The 18,986-nt window shown below is 42.1% G+C and overlaps 1 protein-coding gene across 1 annotated transcript; it reads right to left on the minus strand.

The window, feature by feature from the left end:
• Nucleotides 1-266: 266 nt before the first annotated feature.
• ARL11 (ARF like GTPase 11) lies at nt 267-12,274 on the minus strand. The gene is made up of 2 exons (XM_073662691.1): nt 12,065-12,274; nt 267-3,943 (listed from the first exon to the last, which is right to left on the minus strand). The coding sequence occupies exon 2, from the start codon at nt 3,932-3,934 to the stop codon at nt 3,401-3,403; it is 534 nt and encodes a 177-aa protein (XP_073518792.1). The 5' UTR covers nt 3,935-3,943; nt 12,065-12,274; the 3' UTR covers nt 267-3,400.
• Between the last annotated feature and the right edge of the window lie 6,712 nt (nt 12,275-18,986).

Below are 18,986 nucleotides of genomic sequence, written 5' to 3' on the forward strand. Positions count from 1 at the left end.
TTCAGTTTGCAATAACCTGCTAATGCTTATAATTTCAAAAATGACCATTTTTTTGTTCTTTATTAAAATGAAAAGGTTGAAAACTCTGCTGTGCATAATAATTTGGAACATGCATTTTGAGTGCAGTTTGAGTTTTTTATTTTTTTAAAAATATACTGTTATCATAGGCAGTTTGTACAAAAACCTTTCAATTGTACTCTAATAGTTATTTGACTTGAAAATTACAATGACTGCAATTCATATAGGTAATTTGGAAAAATCTGAGACAATATTATTTGCATAATAATTTGGAACACAGTGTAGATGTACACTACCGTTCAAAAGTTTGGGGTCATTTAGAAATTTCATTATTTCTGAAAGAAACCCACATTTTTTTTCAATGAAGCTAGCATTAAATTAATCAGAAATACACTCTATACATTGTTAATGTTGTAAATGACTATTCTAGCTGCAAACGTTTTGTTTTTATTGCAATATCTACATAGGTGTATAGAGACCCATTTCCAACAACCACCACTCCAGTGTTTTAATGGTACATTGTGTTTGCTAACTGTGTAAGAAGGCTAATGGATGTTTAGAAAACCCTAGAAAACCCTTGCAAAAGTATGTTAGCCCAGCTGAAAACAGTTTGGCTGATTTGAAAAGCTATAAAATTGACCTTCCTTTGAGCTAGTTGAGAATCTGGAGCATTACATTTGTTTGTTCTATGAAACTCTCAAAATGGCCAGAAAAAGAGAACTTTCATGTAAAACTCGACAGTCTATTCTTGTTCTTAGAATTGAAGGCTATTCCATGCAAGAGATTGCAAAGAAACTGAAGACTTCCTACAACGGTGTGTACTACTCCCTTCAGAGGAGAGCACAAACAGGCTCTAACCAGAGTAGAAAGAGAAATGGGAGGTCCCGCTGCACAACTGAGCAACAAGACAAGTACATTAGAGTCTCTAGTTTGAGAAATCGACGCCTCACAGCTCCTCAACTGGCAGCTTCATTAAATAGTACACGCAAAACGCCAGTGTCAACGTCTACAGTGAAGAGGCGACTCCGGGATGCTGACCTTCAGGTCAAAGTGGCAAAGAAAAAGCCATATCTGAGACTGGCTAATAAAAGGAAAAGATTAATATGGACAAAAGAACACAGACATTGGACAGAGGAAGATTGGAAAAAAGTTTTATGGACAGACGAATCAAAGTTTGAGGTGTTTGGATCACACAGAAGAACATTTGTGAGACACAGAACAACTGAAAAGATGCTGGAAGCGTGCCTGATGCCATCTGTCAAGCATGGTGGAGGTAATGTGATGGTCTGGGGTTGCTTTGGTGCTGGTAAAGTGGGAGATTTGTACAAGGTAAATGGGATTTTGAATAAGGAAGGCTATCACTCCATTTTGCAACGCCATGCCATACCCTGTGGACAGCACTTGATTGGAGCCAATTTCATCCTACAACAGGACAATGACCCAAAGCACACCTCCAAATTATGCATGAACTATTTAGGGAAGAAGCAGGCAGCTGGTATTCTATCTGTAATGGAGTGGCCAGCGCAGTCACCAGATCTCAACCCCATTGAGCTGTTGTGGGAGCAGCTTGACCGTATGGTACGCAAAAAGTGCCCATCAAGCCAATCCAACTTGTGGGAGGTGCTTCAGGAAGCATGGGAGGAAATTTCTCAAGATTACCTCAGCAAATTAACAGCTAGATTGCCAAAGGTCTGCAATGCTGTAATTACTGCAAAGGGAGCATTCTTTGACGAAAGCAAAGGTTGAAGAAAAAAATTATTATTTCAAATAAAAATCATTATTTCTAACCTTGTCAATGTCTGGACTATATTTTCGATTCATTTTGCAACTCATTTGATAAATGAAAGTATGAGTTTTCATGGAAAACACAAAATTGTCTGGGTGACCCCAAACTTTTGAACGGTAGTGTATATTATTATCTTCTTTGTGGCAACATCTATTTTTAAGAGAGGGCTTCTATATTGTATACTTGCTTTAATTTTTGGGGACATATCCCTCCCCCCTCTCGAGCTGTTCTGTTTTTAGTGTGTTTTTTCATTTGTCTGTTGTCTTGTATTATTTTCTTTGATTAATAAATATATGAATTATACCCTACATTGTTGTGGTCCCGTATTATACCTTCTTTTATTTATTTATTTTTTTATGAGAAGTAGTGGTCAAAGTAGTGGACAACTTCTTTAAAACAAAAATTCATGTTCTTGTGCACAAAGGTTTTATTAAAACATGCAAACAGACGTTCCCCATACACTTTTGATAGCTGCCGGCCGAATTATCAGCCAAACCATGGTTTGGGCGACCGCTATCTTGCCCGAATGTCCCTTACAAAGGAGCGCTTGCTTTGTTGAGTTCTCTGTAAGAGAGCTGCTACAAGACTCCTCTGGCGATGGCTTATCTCTTAGAGAACAAAAGGACCAGCAGTCCAAATTCGGACATGCTGTATCATTATCTCCCTCGTCATCATTTATTAGACGAGAGCCATGGGCCTTCATACACATTATACTGTCGGCCAAACCTAAAAAATCGACAGGTTCAGCCAACGTTAGTCTAATGTGTTTTGGCGTCTGTAAGAGACCGGGTACAGTAGGTGAGCCTTGAGTCTTCATCCTATGATACAGTGTGTATTACTATAGTACTAAAATATATTATCCCAGTTTTTATAGATTATTTATGATAGATTATGGAGTGTGCACTATACAAATTTAATGGACTATCCATTGGTGTAAACCCTCCCTGACAGGTAGTAGTAGTTCTGTCTCCCTTTTTGGCAATAAAGAGGAAACCACATATGTAAAATCAACCTCAGTTACAAAAACATGACTTTTGGGAACGGACAGGGAGGTTCAATCAATTGTTCTTGCATCCGCCATAGAATATAGGATCAGGTAGGTGGTGTCCTAAATACAGGCCACATTATGACCACGGTTAGTAACCAAACTCTCCAGTAAAGTGATCATATCTTAACAGCAACCTTTTGATTGCACATGGGGGAAACCGAGCAATTGTTGTATCTGAGGCCCCAGAAATATAGCTAGCAAAAATTAGAGCAATCATATGCTGATGCAAATAAATAAACTTAAATGTTTTCATCATGTGATAAACAATGTTTAAATAATTTTTGGAAAAAAAATATTAAACAAACTGATGTGTGAACAATGCATGAACAGTGAAACCTCTGAAACCAACCAACATTGAATTGAAAAATGGTCTTTTAGGAGGGTGAGCCTCTCAAAACATATAGCCAGCATATGGTGGAAATCAAATCTGTCATAGGATATCTAGATAAAGGGGAGTTCTTCTCAAAGATTTGGTCTTTTGGTGGGGTTCTACTGTAGTTCATGTTGAATTAAGATTAAGGACCAAAACCCTAAAATATTAAATTGTCTCATGTCTTCTTTAGTAGACGCAACACTGCATTCACCATCTCGGCCAGTCCTTCTCCAGTGTACGCACTACATCCTTGAATTTCCCATGCTCTATCGTCATAGTTTTCTAGTTTTAGAACATTCACAAGTTCGTTGGTGGACAGAGCCTCAGGTACATCCTGTTTATTTGCCAAAATCAGGAATGGGACTCCAGCCATGTTTTCATTGTTCAATATCGTCAGAAGTTCTGCTGTAGCGTGCTGTATCCTGAATTTATCAGTACTGTCTACCACAAAGATGAGGACATCCGTATCTTCTAGGTATTCTTTCCAGTTTGATCGAAGTTTGTCCTGGCCTCCCACATCCCACACTGTTACGAAAACATTCTTGGCCATTTCTAGGGATTCAACATTAAATCCAACAGTTGGAAAGGTCTCTACTGTTTGATTCATTTTAAGTTTATAAAGGATGGTGGATTTTCCAGAAAAGTCAAGACCCAACATGACCACCCGGGACTGTTTCTTGTGCACCGGTTTAGAATTTTGCGCTCCCATGACGATGCTCTGCAACGATAAGATAAAAGATAATAGAATGATCTTCATAAGAATAATCTTAATGTACGTGGCATATGAGTGTTAATGAGGTTGCCTCATGAAGGAAGCCTTTTTTCCATATGTCAACTTAGGGCAAAGGGATAGCCTAAAAGAGGGTTCTCCGCTTGTGACCTCCCTCCATTATTAGCAAGGGTAGAGAGACACTAACATGAAGCAGTCTAATTGGCAAATCTGACCCATTCATGTCCAGCTATTTAAATGGTCAACTCTTACGGGCTCCATACACAACAGGTAGCTGTCGGCCGAAAGATGATTCAGCCGATCATTCATCCGGCAGCTTTCTCTCCCGACTTCTCCATACACAGAAGCGCTCCTGTGTTCTCTATGTAATCGCAGTTGTTGCCAAGAATAAAAGGTTCAGCAGTCCGAAATCAGATATTCCGTATCCTTATCATTACAGATGATATCAAGGAGAGCCAGAAGCCCCCCATACATATTAGACTGTTGGCTTAGCCCACCGATATTGGCAGATTCGGACGATGTTGGTCTAATGTGTATGGGGGGGGGGGGTTTAAAGAGAACCTGTTAACATAATTTAGCAAAGTAAAGCCATGGCCATAATGGTGCTGTTGTACAGATTAAATTGATACCTTTAGTGAAAAAATCTGCTTTGTTTTCAGGTAATTAGGTTTAGGTGCACAGGGGCCGGATTGTGGGTAGGGTCTCTGGCTCCTGCCCCAGCCCTTTCATCTGCCTCTGTCTGTATGAAAGTTTACTGCTTTGTGAGTGATCTTCCTCCTGTTTGAAATTTCCCACCAGGGCCGTGGGCACCACGTCCGCAATTTGATCTCCCGGCGGTCTTCAATAAAATGGTGCCGATAGCGACGCATGCACAGATTTTAGATCTTGGCTCAATTAGGATGTCATTGAGCCGAGATCTCTGTCTGCACAAGTGCCGCATTTTATTGAAGACCGCAGGAAGGTCAATCTGTGCACGCGCTGCCTGCGGCAGGGACAGCATGAAATTTCAAACAGGAGGCAAGTCACTCCCAAAGCAGTGACCTGTCGTAGAGGCGGGTGGAGGAGCCGGGACAGGAGCCAAAGACCCTCCCACAGTCTGGCCCCAATGCACCTAAAGCTAATGTAATCACCATAAAACTTCAAAGATTAGATTAGAGAACAACCACAGAGCAGATTTATTCACTAAAGGTATCTATTTAATCTGCATAACGGCACCATTATGGCCATGCCTATTGATCAATTTGCAGAATGTTATTTTCATCTTAATAGTTCAGACTGTGATATTGCATTGACTGCCCAATATGGGTCACTCTACTGCAGCTTAAATGGTCAATCTTATATATATGAGAGCTCATATATATATATATAGATATATATATATACAGTCATATGAAAAAGTTTGGGCACCCCTATTAATCTTAAGCTTAATGTTTTATAAAAATTGGTGTTTTTGCAACAGCTATTTCAGTTTGATATATGTAATAACTGTTGGATACAGTAATGTTTCTGCCTTGAAATGAGGTTTATTGTACTAACAGAAAATGTGCAATCTGCATTCAAACAAAATTTGACAGGTGCATAAGTATGGGCACCTCACCAGAAAAGTGACATTAATATTTAGTAGATCCTCCTTTTGCAAAAATAACAGTCTCTAGTCGCTTCCTGTAGCTTTTAATGAGTTCCTGGATCCTGGATGAAGGTATTTTTGACCATTCCTCTTTACAAAACAATTCCAGTTCAGTTAAGTTTGATGGTCGCCGAGCATGGACAGCCTCTTCAAATGATCCCACAGATGTTCAATGATATTCAGGTCTGGGGACTGGGATGGCCATTCCAGAACATTGTAATTGTTCCTCTGCATGAATGCCTGAGTAGATTTGGAGCGGTGTTTTGGATCATTGTCTTGCTGAAAGATCCATCCACTGCGTAACTTCAACTTTATCACTGATTCTTGAACACTATTGCCAAGAATCTGCTGATACTGAGTGGAATCCATGCGTCCCTCAACTTTAACAAGATTCCCAGTGCCGGCATTGACCACACAGCCCCAAAGCATGATGGAACCTCCACCAAATTTTACTGTGGGTAGCAAGTGTTTTTCTTGGAATGCTGTGTTTTTTTGCCACCATGCATAACGCCTTTTTGTATGACCAAACAACTCAATCTTGGTTTCATCAGTCCACAGGACCTTCTTCCAAAAAGAAATAGGCTTCTTCAAATGTGCTTTTGCATACCTCAGCCGACTCTGTTTGTGCGTACTTGCAGAAACGGCTTCTTTCGCATCACTCTCCCATACAGCTTCTCCTTGTGCAAAGTGCGTTGTATAGTTGACCGATGCACAGTGACACCATCTGCAGCAAGTTGATGCTGCAGCTCTCTGGAGGTGGTCTGAGGATTGTCCTTGACTGATCTCACCATTCTTCTTCTCTGCCTTTCTGATGTTTTTCTTGTCCTGACACTTCTGGCCTTAACAAGAACTGTCCCTATGTTCTTCCATTTCCTTACTATGTTCCTCACAGTGGAAACTGACAGGTTAAATCTCTGAGACAGCTTTTTGTATCCTTCCCCTGAACAACTATGTTGAATAATCTTTGTTTTCAGATCATTTGACAGTTGTTTTGAGGAGCCCATGATGCCACTCTTCAGAGGAGATTCAAACAGGAGAACAACTTGCAAGTGGCCACTTTAAGTAGCTTTTCTCATGATTGCATACACCTGGCTATAAAGTTCAAAGCTCAATGAGGTTACAAAACCAAAAAAAGTGCTTTAGTAAGTCAGTAAAAAGTAGGCAGGAGAATTTAAAACAAGAAAATGATAAGGGTGCCCATACTTATGCACCGGTCAAATTTTGTTTGAATGCAGATTGCACATTTTCTGTTAGCACAATAAACCTCATTTCAAGGCAGAAACATTACTGTGTCCAACAGTTATTACATATATCAAACTGAAATAGCTGTTGCAAAAACACCAATTTTTATAAAACATTAAGCTTAAGATTAATAGGGGTGCCCAAACTTTTTCATATGACTGTATATATCTATATATATACATATATATATATATATATATATAATGCAAGACCAGAGGAACAGACTACGTACAGGGTTTTGTTTGTAGTCTGTCACCATGGAAACATATATGTCCGCAAAGGAGATGTATACAAAAAAATGTGATATTTTAAATGAAGGCTATTTTTAAAGAGCCATTTTCTTTTTTCATTTTAGATAGATTGGAGCAAACCAAATATCATCCAAAAAGGTACAAGGTTACAATGGCATTTGACTATAAGCTCAATAGTTAATTCAAACTACATGCCGTTCCTCTGTAGGGAGAGTGGGGTGATGACAATTTTCTTTATCAGTTGGGAAGGTTTTCAGGTGTAGCCTAGTACTCCCTGGCACTTTATTTCCAGGTATTGATAGTGAAGCAGAATGACTCACAGCAGCAGAAGTGTGCACACCTGTAGAACGGCACAGGATTTGTTTCTGAGGTCTGTGTATGATCACAGCATTATGTGTATGGCGTGGCGGTTATATTATGCTGTAAAACAGATTGGCATTTTCAACTGAGTAATATTTAACTTTATTATATCACTTTGCTGGGGAAGATTGATTAACTTATTAACTTGTTTTGCCCATGTTGTCATTAGATGCCATATTCGATATCAACAGTGTAAACTGGAGTAGAAGGGATTCTCTGTTTGCCCTTTGGCATCCGATCTAGTGGTGCAGGTGCTGTGGTTTCTCCATTCTAATGCATGTTACTTCTGACTAGTCTTATTCATGAGTATTCTAAGTCCCTAACATTCTCCAAGTTTTTGTATGGTTTTTAATCACCGAAGATTGATGGCATCTGTCACATTTGAGTCTATCTATTCATCTCTTGTGGCACTTTCTGTCTCATTTGACCTGTTTTTCATCCTTGTGTCTGTTTTAGGCTGGGGCTACACCAACATCTGACAGCAATTCTCAGATAAGTCGAGCGTCCAAAAGTATCTGGGCAACTTGTCTGCAACTGGTTGTCTCATTACTATTTAAAGCTTTCATTTTCCTGGAAAACAGTAGCCAAATAGTAGATAGGTCGCACGTAAGTCGCAGTCTCTTGTGACTTGCATTGAAGTCTATGGAAATTGAGTCATGTGCGATTTGCAACCAGCGGAAGAAAATCCAACACATTTGGAAACATATGCGGCACCATAAAGGATCAGTAGATGCAATATCTTGCAGTGCGAGACAATGATTTCAGGGTTGTGCGACACATGCCACAGTGTTGCCCTAGCCTTATTTGGTATTTGCTTCTTTGTCTTCCAGCCATAATTCTGTTGACTTGGATTATATTAGTGCTCTTTGTTCAGTCCCCGAGGGTATGGCGGCAAATATTGTGACCTCAAGCATTATTTTGGTCACTAATTTAGCTGACAGCTTTCTGTCTAACTTTTACCTTTGACAAATTCTGAGGTTAACCTATCACTAATTTGTTCTATCAATACTCAAAGTGGAGTACCTATATAACATGTCCATAGGAATCATATCCTCTTTACATCCTTTGCATCTCATGACTTGTATTATTCTTGCCACTAACAATCACAGTTATTTATCAAAACTAAAAACATTAAGGGGCTGATCCATCAAAACTGGCATTTTTGTTATGCACTTTGCAGAGGGACCCAGCAAGACTGGCACCAAACCAGCAAAGGCACAGTCACAGATGTATTTGGCACAAGCTGCCCAGCTAGGCGAGCACTTAAGAGTCGGGAATACTCTTCACCCAGCTCCCAGTAAATGGAAGGGGGACTTTGGCAGAGCCCTTCCCAGGCCCATTGTCGCCTGACAGTTGGCATCTGGTGACGTGACTGGTGCCTAGTCAAGAACCAGGTGAGTACCTCTGTAAGAACCCCAGGAAGTGAAACCAGAAGAGAAAATGAGAAAACCCTTAAAAAGATAGCAACACTAATGCTAGCACCACTCACCTCCAAGCACATAGGAACAGCAAAGCACTGAGCAGGGAGCAGGATTAAATAGTGTGCCTAACGATCAGGTGTTGAATACCTACCAATCATCCCCAGACAGCCACTCCCTGCTAGCTTGCACAGAATGATGAACATAATTCCACCACTGCTTAGTGCCAGACAAAGCAACATCCTGCATTGCCTGGCAACCGGGGAAATCAGCGAGAGACACGGCGTCCCACGTCCTCATACATCCTATAACACCAGAACGCGATGCTCCATAAGATTGGGACAGTCTCCGTGCATGCGTAGTAGCTCCGCCTCCAGGCTCAGGACAATGGCGGTGCCTGCGACCGGAGTAGCGTAACACCGGACCTGCTCCATTCCCAGGTGGGAGCACAGAACCACGATTCCTAACAGTTTTATTACATTAGTCTTCATACAGAGTTAAGCTGGCAATACACATTGGGTAGCTGTCAGCCAAACCATCGTTCCGACTTACAGCTATATCTCCTGGCCACCTCCTACACAGGAATGCTCATAAAGGCTGAGCATCCCTGTGTTCTCTATGTGAAAACCGCTGTCAGACCCCTCCGGCCGTGACTTATCTTCACGACGAACAAAAAGATTTGCTGCAGAAATTCATCAGGCTGGATATTTCTCTCCCTTGACCAATGTTGGTTTTGAGAGGCTACCATACACATTGGATTGTTGTATGATCCCAATGAAATCACTGGGTTCATCAGACTTTTATCTATAATGTATGTGAGGGCCTTAAGATGTGCCGAATTCATTAAGAGGCATGAGCTTCCTAATAAGTTTCCGCTGTGCTAGAAATAGAAATGATCTCCAGTCTATAATTTCTGCTATAAGTATAATGAATTTGTCTGGCCATGCTAGGTCACTCCCAATCTCACTAATCTCCTTTCACTTTTCAAAAAGTTAGCAAAGTTAATGTAAAAATGACAGAAGTAACTAAATTTAATTTTTTTCCAAAACTTTGCAAGATTTGCAATAGTTTAAGACCGTTTTCTGGAGCAAACTGTTGATGAATCAAGCCCCATGTATGGTTTTAAAAAGCAATATTTAAATATGCTATTTGGAAATTTCAAATAAATACTGGGTAGTTCCCTACGCCCCCTTTTATTAGCCTGGTTAAAGAGCAAGTAAAAACAGCTTTCTTTTCCTACAAGGAATTTGAAAACTCGCTATTGGTTCCTTCCCACAGATTACTATTAGAGATTTGTCTTATCCTAACCTGATGAAGAAGTTGGATAAAACTTTGAAACGCGTTGATTTTAATCTTTAACGGACAAGAAATAAAAAGTAAAAAGTCCTTTATTGGAATTCCTTTGGATTTGATGTGTCTTTCCACATGGTCAGCCAGCAGCGCAGTAAAAAATGTTTTACTCCATATTGCATCATTCCCACAGATTACAGCAGATCTCTGGAAGTCACAGCCTCAGGACAGCCTGTCATCAGCTGATCATGGACCCTCCAAACAAAAAGGGATTATCTAAAGCATAAAACACTTTAATAAAGGGTAAAAAGAAATAACAATAATCCTATTATCCTCAAGCAAAGGTGCCAATGGACTTTAAAAAGTTGTCAGTCAAATGGTCGTTCGGCCAACAGCTATCTCTCCTGACTCCACTATACACATATAAAGCTCGGCATGGTCAAATATTCATTTATCTTTAATGGGAACAGTGTAGTAAGCTGCTGCTAGACACCCGACAGCGGTTTACCTATAGGGAGACAAAAGGATCCGGTGTTTAAATTCAAACGGCCTGATCCCGACATCATCTTTGTGACGTCTCCATAAACATTAGTCAGTCCTGCCAAAATTCGTATATTTGGCCAACTTTAATCTAGTGGGGGCCTTCAGACAAATGTAAAGTAGTGAGTGGCATGATGACATTGAACAGGAAGAGACTTTTATGCTGATTGAGTAAATGCGTACTATGCAATTTCTTAATAATATTGATTGCAGTTTCACAATGACCGTCCATTCATTCCTAACATACCAAAACGTTAAACACGAGAATAGGGGTCTGTATGACCCAAAAAACTTAATCTTGACTACTGCAAGAGTGATTATAGTCAGCATGCTTACAAGTAAGAATTATCACTAGATAGAACTGAAATTAGTCAGATCATGGAAATATCTAAATTGTTTCTTCGTTAGTGGACATTTGGTTTTCAATAAAAAGGTTACATCTTAGTCATGATGAATAAAGCTGGATCTACACCAACTGGATAGAGGCATTCAACGGCCGTTTAATAGCCTGTTTAAGACAGGGAGACCATGTTTCCAATGTGCACAGAATAATCAGCTATAGGTCGTTTAGTGCTCATAGACTGCCAATAATATCGGCAGCACATGACCTGGTTACACAGGACAAGGTGCTGCCGAGATCTTTTAATCAAGTCAGAAGTTCATCTTTACCTACGAACGATCTTGTTGGGTGATCAGCAGCCTGTTCACATTGACCTTTTCGAAGATAATTATTCCCAATAACCGTTCGGTTTAAATGGACCTTTAAGCCTAATTCAGAAGAGCGAATTATTCACATTCGTGATGTCCGAGTAAATAAATCGGACAGCACACTGACCAATATAACTCAATAGTGCTGTTCAGATCACAACATGCACTATTCTCTTTCGAGCGCCTATCCAAGTTTATGTGTGCGCAAAAAAAAAAATCAGATCATTTGTATCGCATCCGATATTTGTGGATACATTGCCATTATTAACCTAAGAAACTGTATTTGATTATGTACATTTTAAATTGTTGATATATAAAAATGGAGATCAGATGGACATGAAAAGCAGACACACGGATGACAATACAGACATAGAAAACAGACACACGGATTAAAGTTAGACCATAAAAAAAAGAAACACTTGATGGCACACGAACGACAAAATGAATGAAAATTGTCCACGTTTTCTGGATGAAACGCTAACAATTTTTCATACGCTTGCCTGACCCCAGCCTTAAGGTGGTGAATCTTGTAGTCATAGACTAAACCCAATATATAGTAAATATGGACAATGCTGATCCTAGAACTTCAGACATCAGCCGTAAAAGTCACAATATTTAAACAACATCTAAACACACAATGACGATATTAAATATTACATAGATAATTTCTTACCGTAATTCCAGCGCCTGACTGTTTACTGACAGAGGAGGAACATCTTGCTTCTTCACATTATTTCAGTCGGACGTCGGGACTGAGGATTTGGTTCTCATCACAAAGCAGAAGTTCTGTAACTGTAGGAGAAGCAATTCTGCTCCACTCCGGAACTGCAGTCTCCTCCTCATCCAATAATACCGTGTCACCAGCTAGGAGATTTACATATTGTGTCACAGCATTAGAGACGTGTGTGTCAGACTTCTCCAAACAGGTTTTTCAAATAAAGTTACAATGACTTGGAAAGTCAAACAGTTTCTAGGTTGGAGGTGACAGGAATATCCTTGTTGGTTTGTCAGTCAGGGTAGCTAAGCAGCCGTAGTCAAGCCAATTTATCTTTTTGTTTGGTCATTATTGTATTTTTGACACATTTTTTGACAACTACTGAAAGGTATTTTCATGGTTGAGAACTGGTATTCTGCCTTTCATAAAGAAGCGGCATTGGATTGTCACTAGTGATGAGCGAGCACTAAAATGCTCGGGTGCTCGTTGCTCGGGTCTAGCTTGATTCTCGGGGGCTCCTGTCCAAGCAACGAGCCCAATGTAAGTCAATGGGAAACTTGAGCATTTTTCCTGCCCCCCCCCCCCCCAGAGGTCTGCAGGGGGCCTAAAAATTGGCCAAATCGATGGGAACAGTGCTAAGATGACATGGGAACAGCATGGAGAAGACCCCTGGAAGCATCTCTGATCCCCAGGTCACTGCTGTGAACAATGGTGTCAGAGTATTATGGGTATTATGGCACTTTTACGGACTCACTATAAAACATACAAAAACTAAGACAAAATGGATTTTCCCGGGTAAAATGTTAAGGAACATCCTTTCCAGGGTAATGACTTGTATATAAGCCAAAATAAATAACCAAAAATAAAAATACTCCTCCACACCTTGGTCTATGTTCACACGTAGTGTCTTTGATGTGTTTTTGCACTTTTGCATTGCTTTCAACGGTGAAAAATACATTCACTAGTAAATGTGATTTTAACATTTTACTACCTTATCTGGTCATGCGGTGTGTGAGACATGATCAGACACATCCATACAGTGCTGAAATGACATGGGAACAGCATGGGGAAGATCCGTGGAATAATGTCTGCAATCCAGATCACTGCCTAAAATCATGGTCATCAGACGTGATCCTATATTACTGCGGTAATAATACAGACATTTTTTGGCAACGTGATAAATATTAAACTTCATTTAAAATGGGCAACGTGCGTGGCAAGGGTCGGGGAAGTGGACGTAATGGTGATGGTGCACGCAGAGGCCGAGGCCATGGGCAAAATGAAGCTGTGCCTGCTGAGGGAGCACAACAAGCACCCACATCACATCGACCTAGCTTCCTATCCCACTTTCTAGGGGGCCACAGAATACTACTCTTGAAGCCAGACCAGTGTAAAAAGGTTGTCGGTTGGATAGCAGATAAATAGATAATGCTTCCAGTCAGTTTGCAACCACCACCATGGTTTTCCACACGCTCCAGTCTCAGTAGCCATGAGTCTGGACCACATTATTATTATTATTATAGTCCTATTTATTCCATGGCGCTTTACATGGGAAAAAGGGGTATACATAGCAAAAACAATTACAATAATCTTGAACAAAAACGTGATGGTAACTTGTACAGGAGGAAAGAGTACCTTGCCCATGAGGACTCACAGTCTACAAGGGATGGGTGAGGATACAGTAGGTGAGGGTAGAGCTGGTCATGCAGCCGTATTTTGGAGCAGTGGTTACTGCAGGTTATAGGCTTGTCGGAAGAGGTAGGTCTTCAGGTTCATTTTGAAAGTTTCCACGGTAGGCGATAGCCTGATATGTTGGGGTAGAGAGTTCCAGAGTAGGGGGGATGCACGGGAGAAATCTTGTATGCGATTGTGGGAAGAGGAGATAAGAGGGTAGTAGAGAAGGAGATCTTGTGAGAATCGGAGGTTGAGTGCAAGTAAGTACTGGAAGACTAGGTCACAGATGTATGGAGGAGACAGGTTGTGGATGACTTTGCATGCCAAGATTAGGGTTTTGAACTAGAGTCTCTGGACAATGGGGAGCCAGTGAAAGGATTGACAGAGAGGAGAGGCCGGGGAATAGTGGCTGGACAGGTGGATTAGTCAGGAAGCAGAGTTTAGGATAGATTGGAGGGGTGTGAGAGTGTTAGAAGGGAGGGCACAGAGCAGGAGGTTGCAGTAATCGAGGCGGGAGATGATGAGGGAATGCACAATTGTTTTTGCAGATTCTTGGTTGAGGAATGTGCGGATCCGGGAGAGAGATTTTTTTTACTTGGAGTCGGCATATTTCTCACCCTGATCCTCCTTCCTCCCATCATGCTAAGTGCCCAGAGACGACTGTTCCCACACTTGGACACTCCGAAGAGCTGTTTTGTTAATCTTTCCATCTATAGATTCTGGCCTCTCGCTCGATCCCCTTCAACCAGGGCAACAGGAGATCGCATGTAGCGATGCCCAAATATTTCAGTAGCCAAGGTCACACAAAGGTGACAGTGGGAAAGTGCAATTACTGTCGCAAAAGGTGGATGATGACACAATGAACAGAAAGTCAGGAGGACCAGGGTGCGGAAGTGTAAGATGAGGTGGAGGACGATGAAGTCACTGACCCCACCTGGTAAGGTGACATGCATAGCAAGGACAGCAGCGCAGAGGGGGAAGGAGGCGTAGCACAACAACAGGCAGGAAGAAGCATTGGGGTGGCTACAGACACAAGGCAGGCAACTGTTCCCCAAAACACCAATACCAGGGAAGTTGCCAGTCCAACTGCTAGGTCTTCCCGAGTCTGGCTCTTTTTTAAAGACTGTCCAATTAACCCCATGCCAGCATCATCAAGGGCAGCAAAACTACCAGCCTGACCACAACCAACATGCTCAGGCACATGACAGCAAAGCACCCGACTAGTTTGGCCGAACGCCAGGGTCCAGAAACAGTGCCTGCGGGTGACATCACTGCCTCTTCCCCTGTTGTACGTGCACACCAAACCTCTGTCCATGATGCAGGTGAAGATGCCTCCCATCCTGCACACTTGCAACCATCACAGTGAGCAACCTTGTTCACGTTCTTGTCCCAGTGCAGCTTTCAGTTGTCCCTACCCCAATCCTTGGAATGCAAGTGGAAATACTCAGCCACCCACAGGCCACAAAACTAAACTGCCACATTTCTCGACTGCTTGCACTAGAAATTTTGCCTTTTAGGCTCGTGGAGGCGGATGCTTTTCACAACCTCATGATAGCGGCTGTCCCTCAGTACTCGGACCCCAGCCGCCACTATTTCTCCCATTGTGCTGTCCCTGCCTTATACAAACACGGATCCCAGAACATTACCCGTAATCTCACTAATGCAGTTACTGGGAAGGACCACCTAACCACAGACAAGTGGACAAGTGCTTGTGGCCAGGGACGGTACATCTCACTGACGGTATACTCGGCTAATATTGGGGAAGCCGGGACCCAGTAGGACCCTGGGATGGAACACATTCTCTCGACGCAGAGGATTGTGGGCTCTGGGTCAATCAGCATTGCCCCTACATTCTACAGCTCCTGCACCTCCTCCTCCTCTTTGGCCTCCATCTCCGAAAAGACGACATCAGACACAAGCTGGAAGCACTGCAGCACTGACTCGGCCAAGCAGCAACAGGCTGTGCTGAAGATAATATGCTTATGTGACAAACCGTACAACTTTGCAGAGTTGTTGAAAGCTGTAACAGAGCAGGCAGATCTGTGGCTCTCATCGCTGAACATACAGCCAGGCATGGTCGTGTGTGACAATGGCCGGAACCTGGTGGCAGCGTGTGTGACAATGGCCGGAACCTGGTGGCAGCTCTAAAGCATGGCAACCTCGCGCATGTAAAATGGCTGGCCCATGTGCTCAACTTAGTGGTTCACCGGTTTCTCAAAACCTACCCAGATCTGCCAGAGCTGCTTGTGAAAGTACACCGCATGTGTGCCCATTTCAGAAAGTCAGCTACAGCTTCTGTCACCCTGGCTGTGCTTCAGCAGCGTTTCCAGCTTCCAGCTCACTGACTGGTGTATGATGTCACCACTCATTGGAAATTAATGTTGCAGATGTTGGAAAGAATTTGTGAGCAGCAGAGTGCAGTTGTTGAGTACCAGCTTCAACACGCCCGTTGGAATTCAAGTCAGCCTCTGCACATAAGAGATGATGAGTGGGCATGGATGTCTGACATCTGTGCCGTCCTCCAAAACTTTGAGGACTCCACCAAGATGGTGAGCGGCGTGGTTTCCCATAATTAACGTCACCATCCCGCTTTTCTGTCTACTGAAACGCTCACTGCGCACAATTAAAGAGGAGGCATTGCAGGCGGAGCAAGGAACTATACAGGGTGATGCTACACAGCCCAGCCTCATCTCATCTCAATGCGGATTAGGTGATAATGAGGAGAACATAGACAGTCATCCTCTTGTTACTATGCTAATTGCATATTATACTAAAACCAGCTAGATGTTTATTCACAAGGGCCCCCTGCTATGCCCACTATGTAAATTGATTAAAGGCTCAAAGAATGAGACCTGAGCCCTATGGAATAATACCCTCCCTAATCCTTGACCTGTGGATGTGTACTTCAAAGGACAATTGAACAATTTAGCAACATATGCCTCTGTAGCAGGAGATTAGAGACAGAGAATTTAAAGAGACTTTACAAGGAGAATCAAAGATCAGACTCTGTGCAGACCATCAGCTTGGATGGAGTGGACGAGGAGCTCTAATGTACAGTATCACTGGTGCAAGAGAATGCACAAAGGAAATATAGTGGCCCCTCCAGGTTGGGTTGGAGAAGCTCCTCCACATGGTTCTGAAATGTTATTGGCAATATTCCGCAGGAGATATATGAAGGTCAATTGATACCCCTCTTTCAGTCTGTGGGAAAGCTGTATGAGTTTTGCTTAATGATGACCTTCAGTGGCCTAAACTGTGGCTTTATTTATGCACATAATTTTTCAAAACGCATTGCAGATCAGGCCATTGCCCGACTCTGTAGTCATGAAATTCAAGGCGCTAAGATCTTTGTGTGTCAAAGCACCGAGAAGTGTGAGCTGATGTTGGACGGGCTGCCATTGCTTATGGAACAAGCTGCATTAGGGGACTTCCTGGGAGAAATGACAGCCGGAGCAGATACGGTTTTCCTCTATGCCAGTCCTTTCACCGACCTAAAGAATATGGCTGTGGTGAAATACAACTCTCACCGAGAATCAGTGTCAGACTGAAAAACATTGGGCCCACCAGAGGACTTGATTCTGAGGGCCCACCTTTCTCCACCAGTCAAGAGCCCCATAGCAGCTGCAAGGTTTGCACTATGAACTCTCCTGAAGGAGAAGCCAGGGCCCTCTAGAAGATTCTCCAATTCTCTGGTGGGCCCGTCCAACCCTGCCGAGAAGCAGCCCTGGCTAAAAAAAGTCCGTGTGAAGGTTCCTGGAAACTCTATGGCTGTTTTTTTTTTACTGTGGACTGGCTCCAGTAATCTATAAGAGTTAAAATATGCAATCTGGCACCTTGGTAAAGCCCAATTATAATAATAATCTTTTTATTTACTGTATATAGCGCCAACATATTCCACAGCACTTTAGAAGTCAGAAAATTTACATGAAATTCAAGGCGTAGATCTTTGTGTGTCGAAGCACCGAGAAGTATGAGCTGATGTTGGACGGGCTGCCATTGCTTATGGAAAAAGCTGCATTAGAGGACTTCTTGGGAGAAATGACAGCCAGAGTAGATACGGTTTCCTTCTATGGCAGTCCTTTCACCGACCTAAAGAATATGGCTGTGGTGAATTACAACTCTCACCGAGAAGCAGTCCTGGCTAAGAAAAGTCTGTATGAAGATTCCCGGACACTCTATGGCTGCTTTTTTACTGTGGACTGGCTCCAGCAATCTATAAGACTTAAGATGCAATCTGGCACCTTGGCAAAGCCCAATTCTGTTCTCCCTCTGATATCTAACAAACAGATCATGCTGGAGAAACTTGCACCTACTGTCACACAGTGTCTTCAGCTCCTTTGTGAGAAACTAATATTTGCGCAGCCAGTCTACCAAATAAAATTCCTGAGATGTGGAAATTGTGGATGGCTTCGCTTCTGGTACTGGGTGCTAATACCAAACCATGGCGTGCCAGTCACTGAAAATTCCTGGCTGGTTGGAGACAAGCTCATTCCCACAGAAATGTACCAGCAAGCTAAGGAGATGGTGGCCTCTATCATCATGAAGGAATTTGCTCGTTGTCTAGGAGACCGACCACCGCTGCTGTCTACCTTGTGAACATTGTGTTGAAGCTTGCAAGGATTAAGAGGTTACATTGACGAGTTTGGTTTTTATACTAAAGATCCTGCTGTGTTTTTTGTTTTTTTTTACTTCTCTTCAAATGTGTATTGGAGTGCGTCCTAATTTTTGGCAGCCCTTGAAATTGCTGCATGCGCAATAACAATATAGGAGACCCACTCCTTAATAATGGGAAGGACAATTCAAATAGATTGTATATTCTAGAATATTACCTGTCTTATCTGAAATTCATTTACGTGTGAGCTATCGCAGTATGGATAGCGTATTACACCAATCCACCCAGGTATTATTGCCTTATACTGCATGCTGCTGGTGCTGCAGAAAAAATACAAATCTATTCTATTCCCTATTCATACTGCTGGTAGATGCATTTAGGGACAGGTGCTGCTAGGTGGCATCATCTGCTCGAGACGAGTGTTCATTCTATTCGCATAAATCTCTTCCACAGTCCATACTTCTTTTTTTTTACATTTATTTGGCCTTATACAAGCCATAACCCTGCAAAGAATGTTTCTTAACATTTCTTCCAGGAAAATCCATTTTAGCTTTTTTTTTGTATGTTTTATTGTCAGTCCGTAAAAATGGAAAC

This window comes from Phyllobates terribilis, unplaced genomic scaffold (assembly GCF_046119375.1).
Source record: "Phyllobates terribilis strain yellow unplaced genomic scaffold, ASM4611937v1 Scaffold_2__4_contigs__length_985480577, whole genome shotgun sequence".
Lineage (NCBI taxonomy): Eukaryota > Metazoa > Chordata > Amphibia > Anura > Dendrobatidae > Phyllobates > Phyllobates terribilis.

Excerpts from the sequence above, each read along its gene's own strand:
- ARL11 (XM_073662691.1), bottom strand. The coding sequence starts at position 3,934 with ATGGGAGCGCAAAATTCTAAACCGGTGCACAAGAAACAGTCCCGGGTG.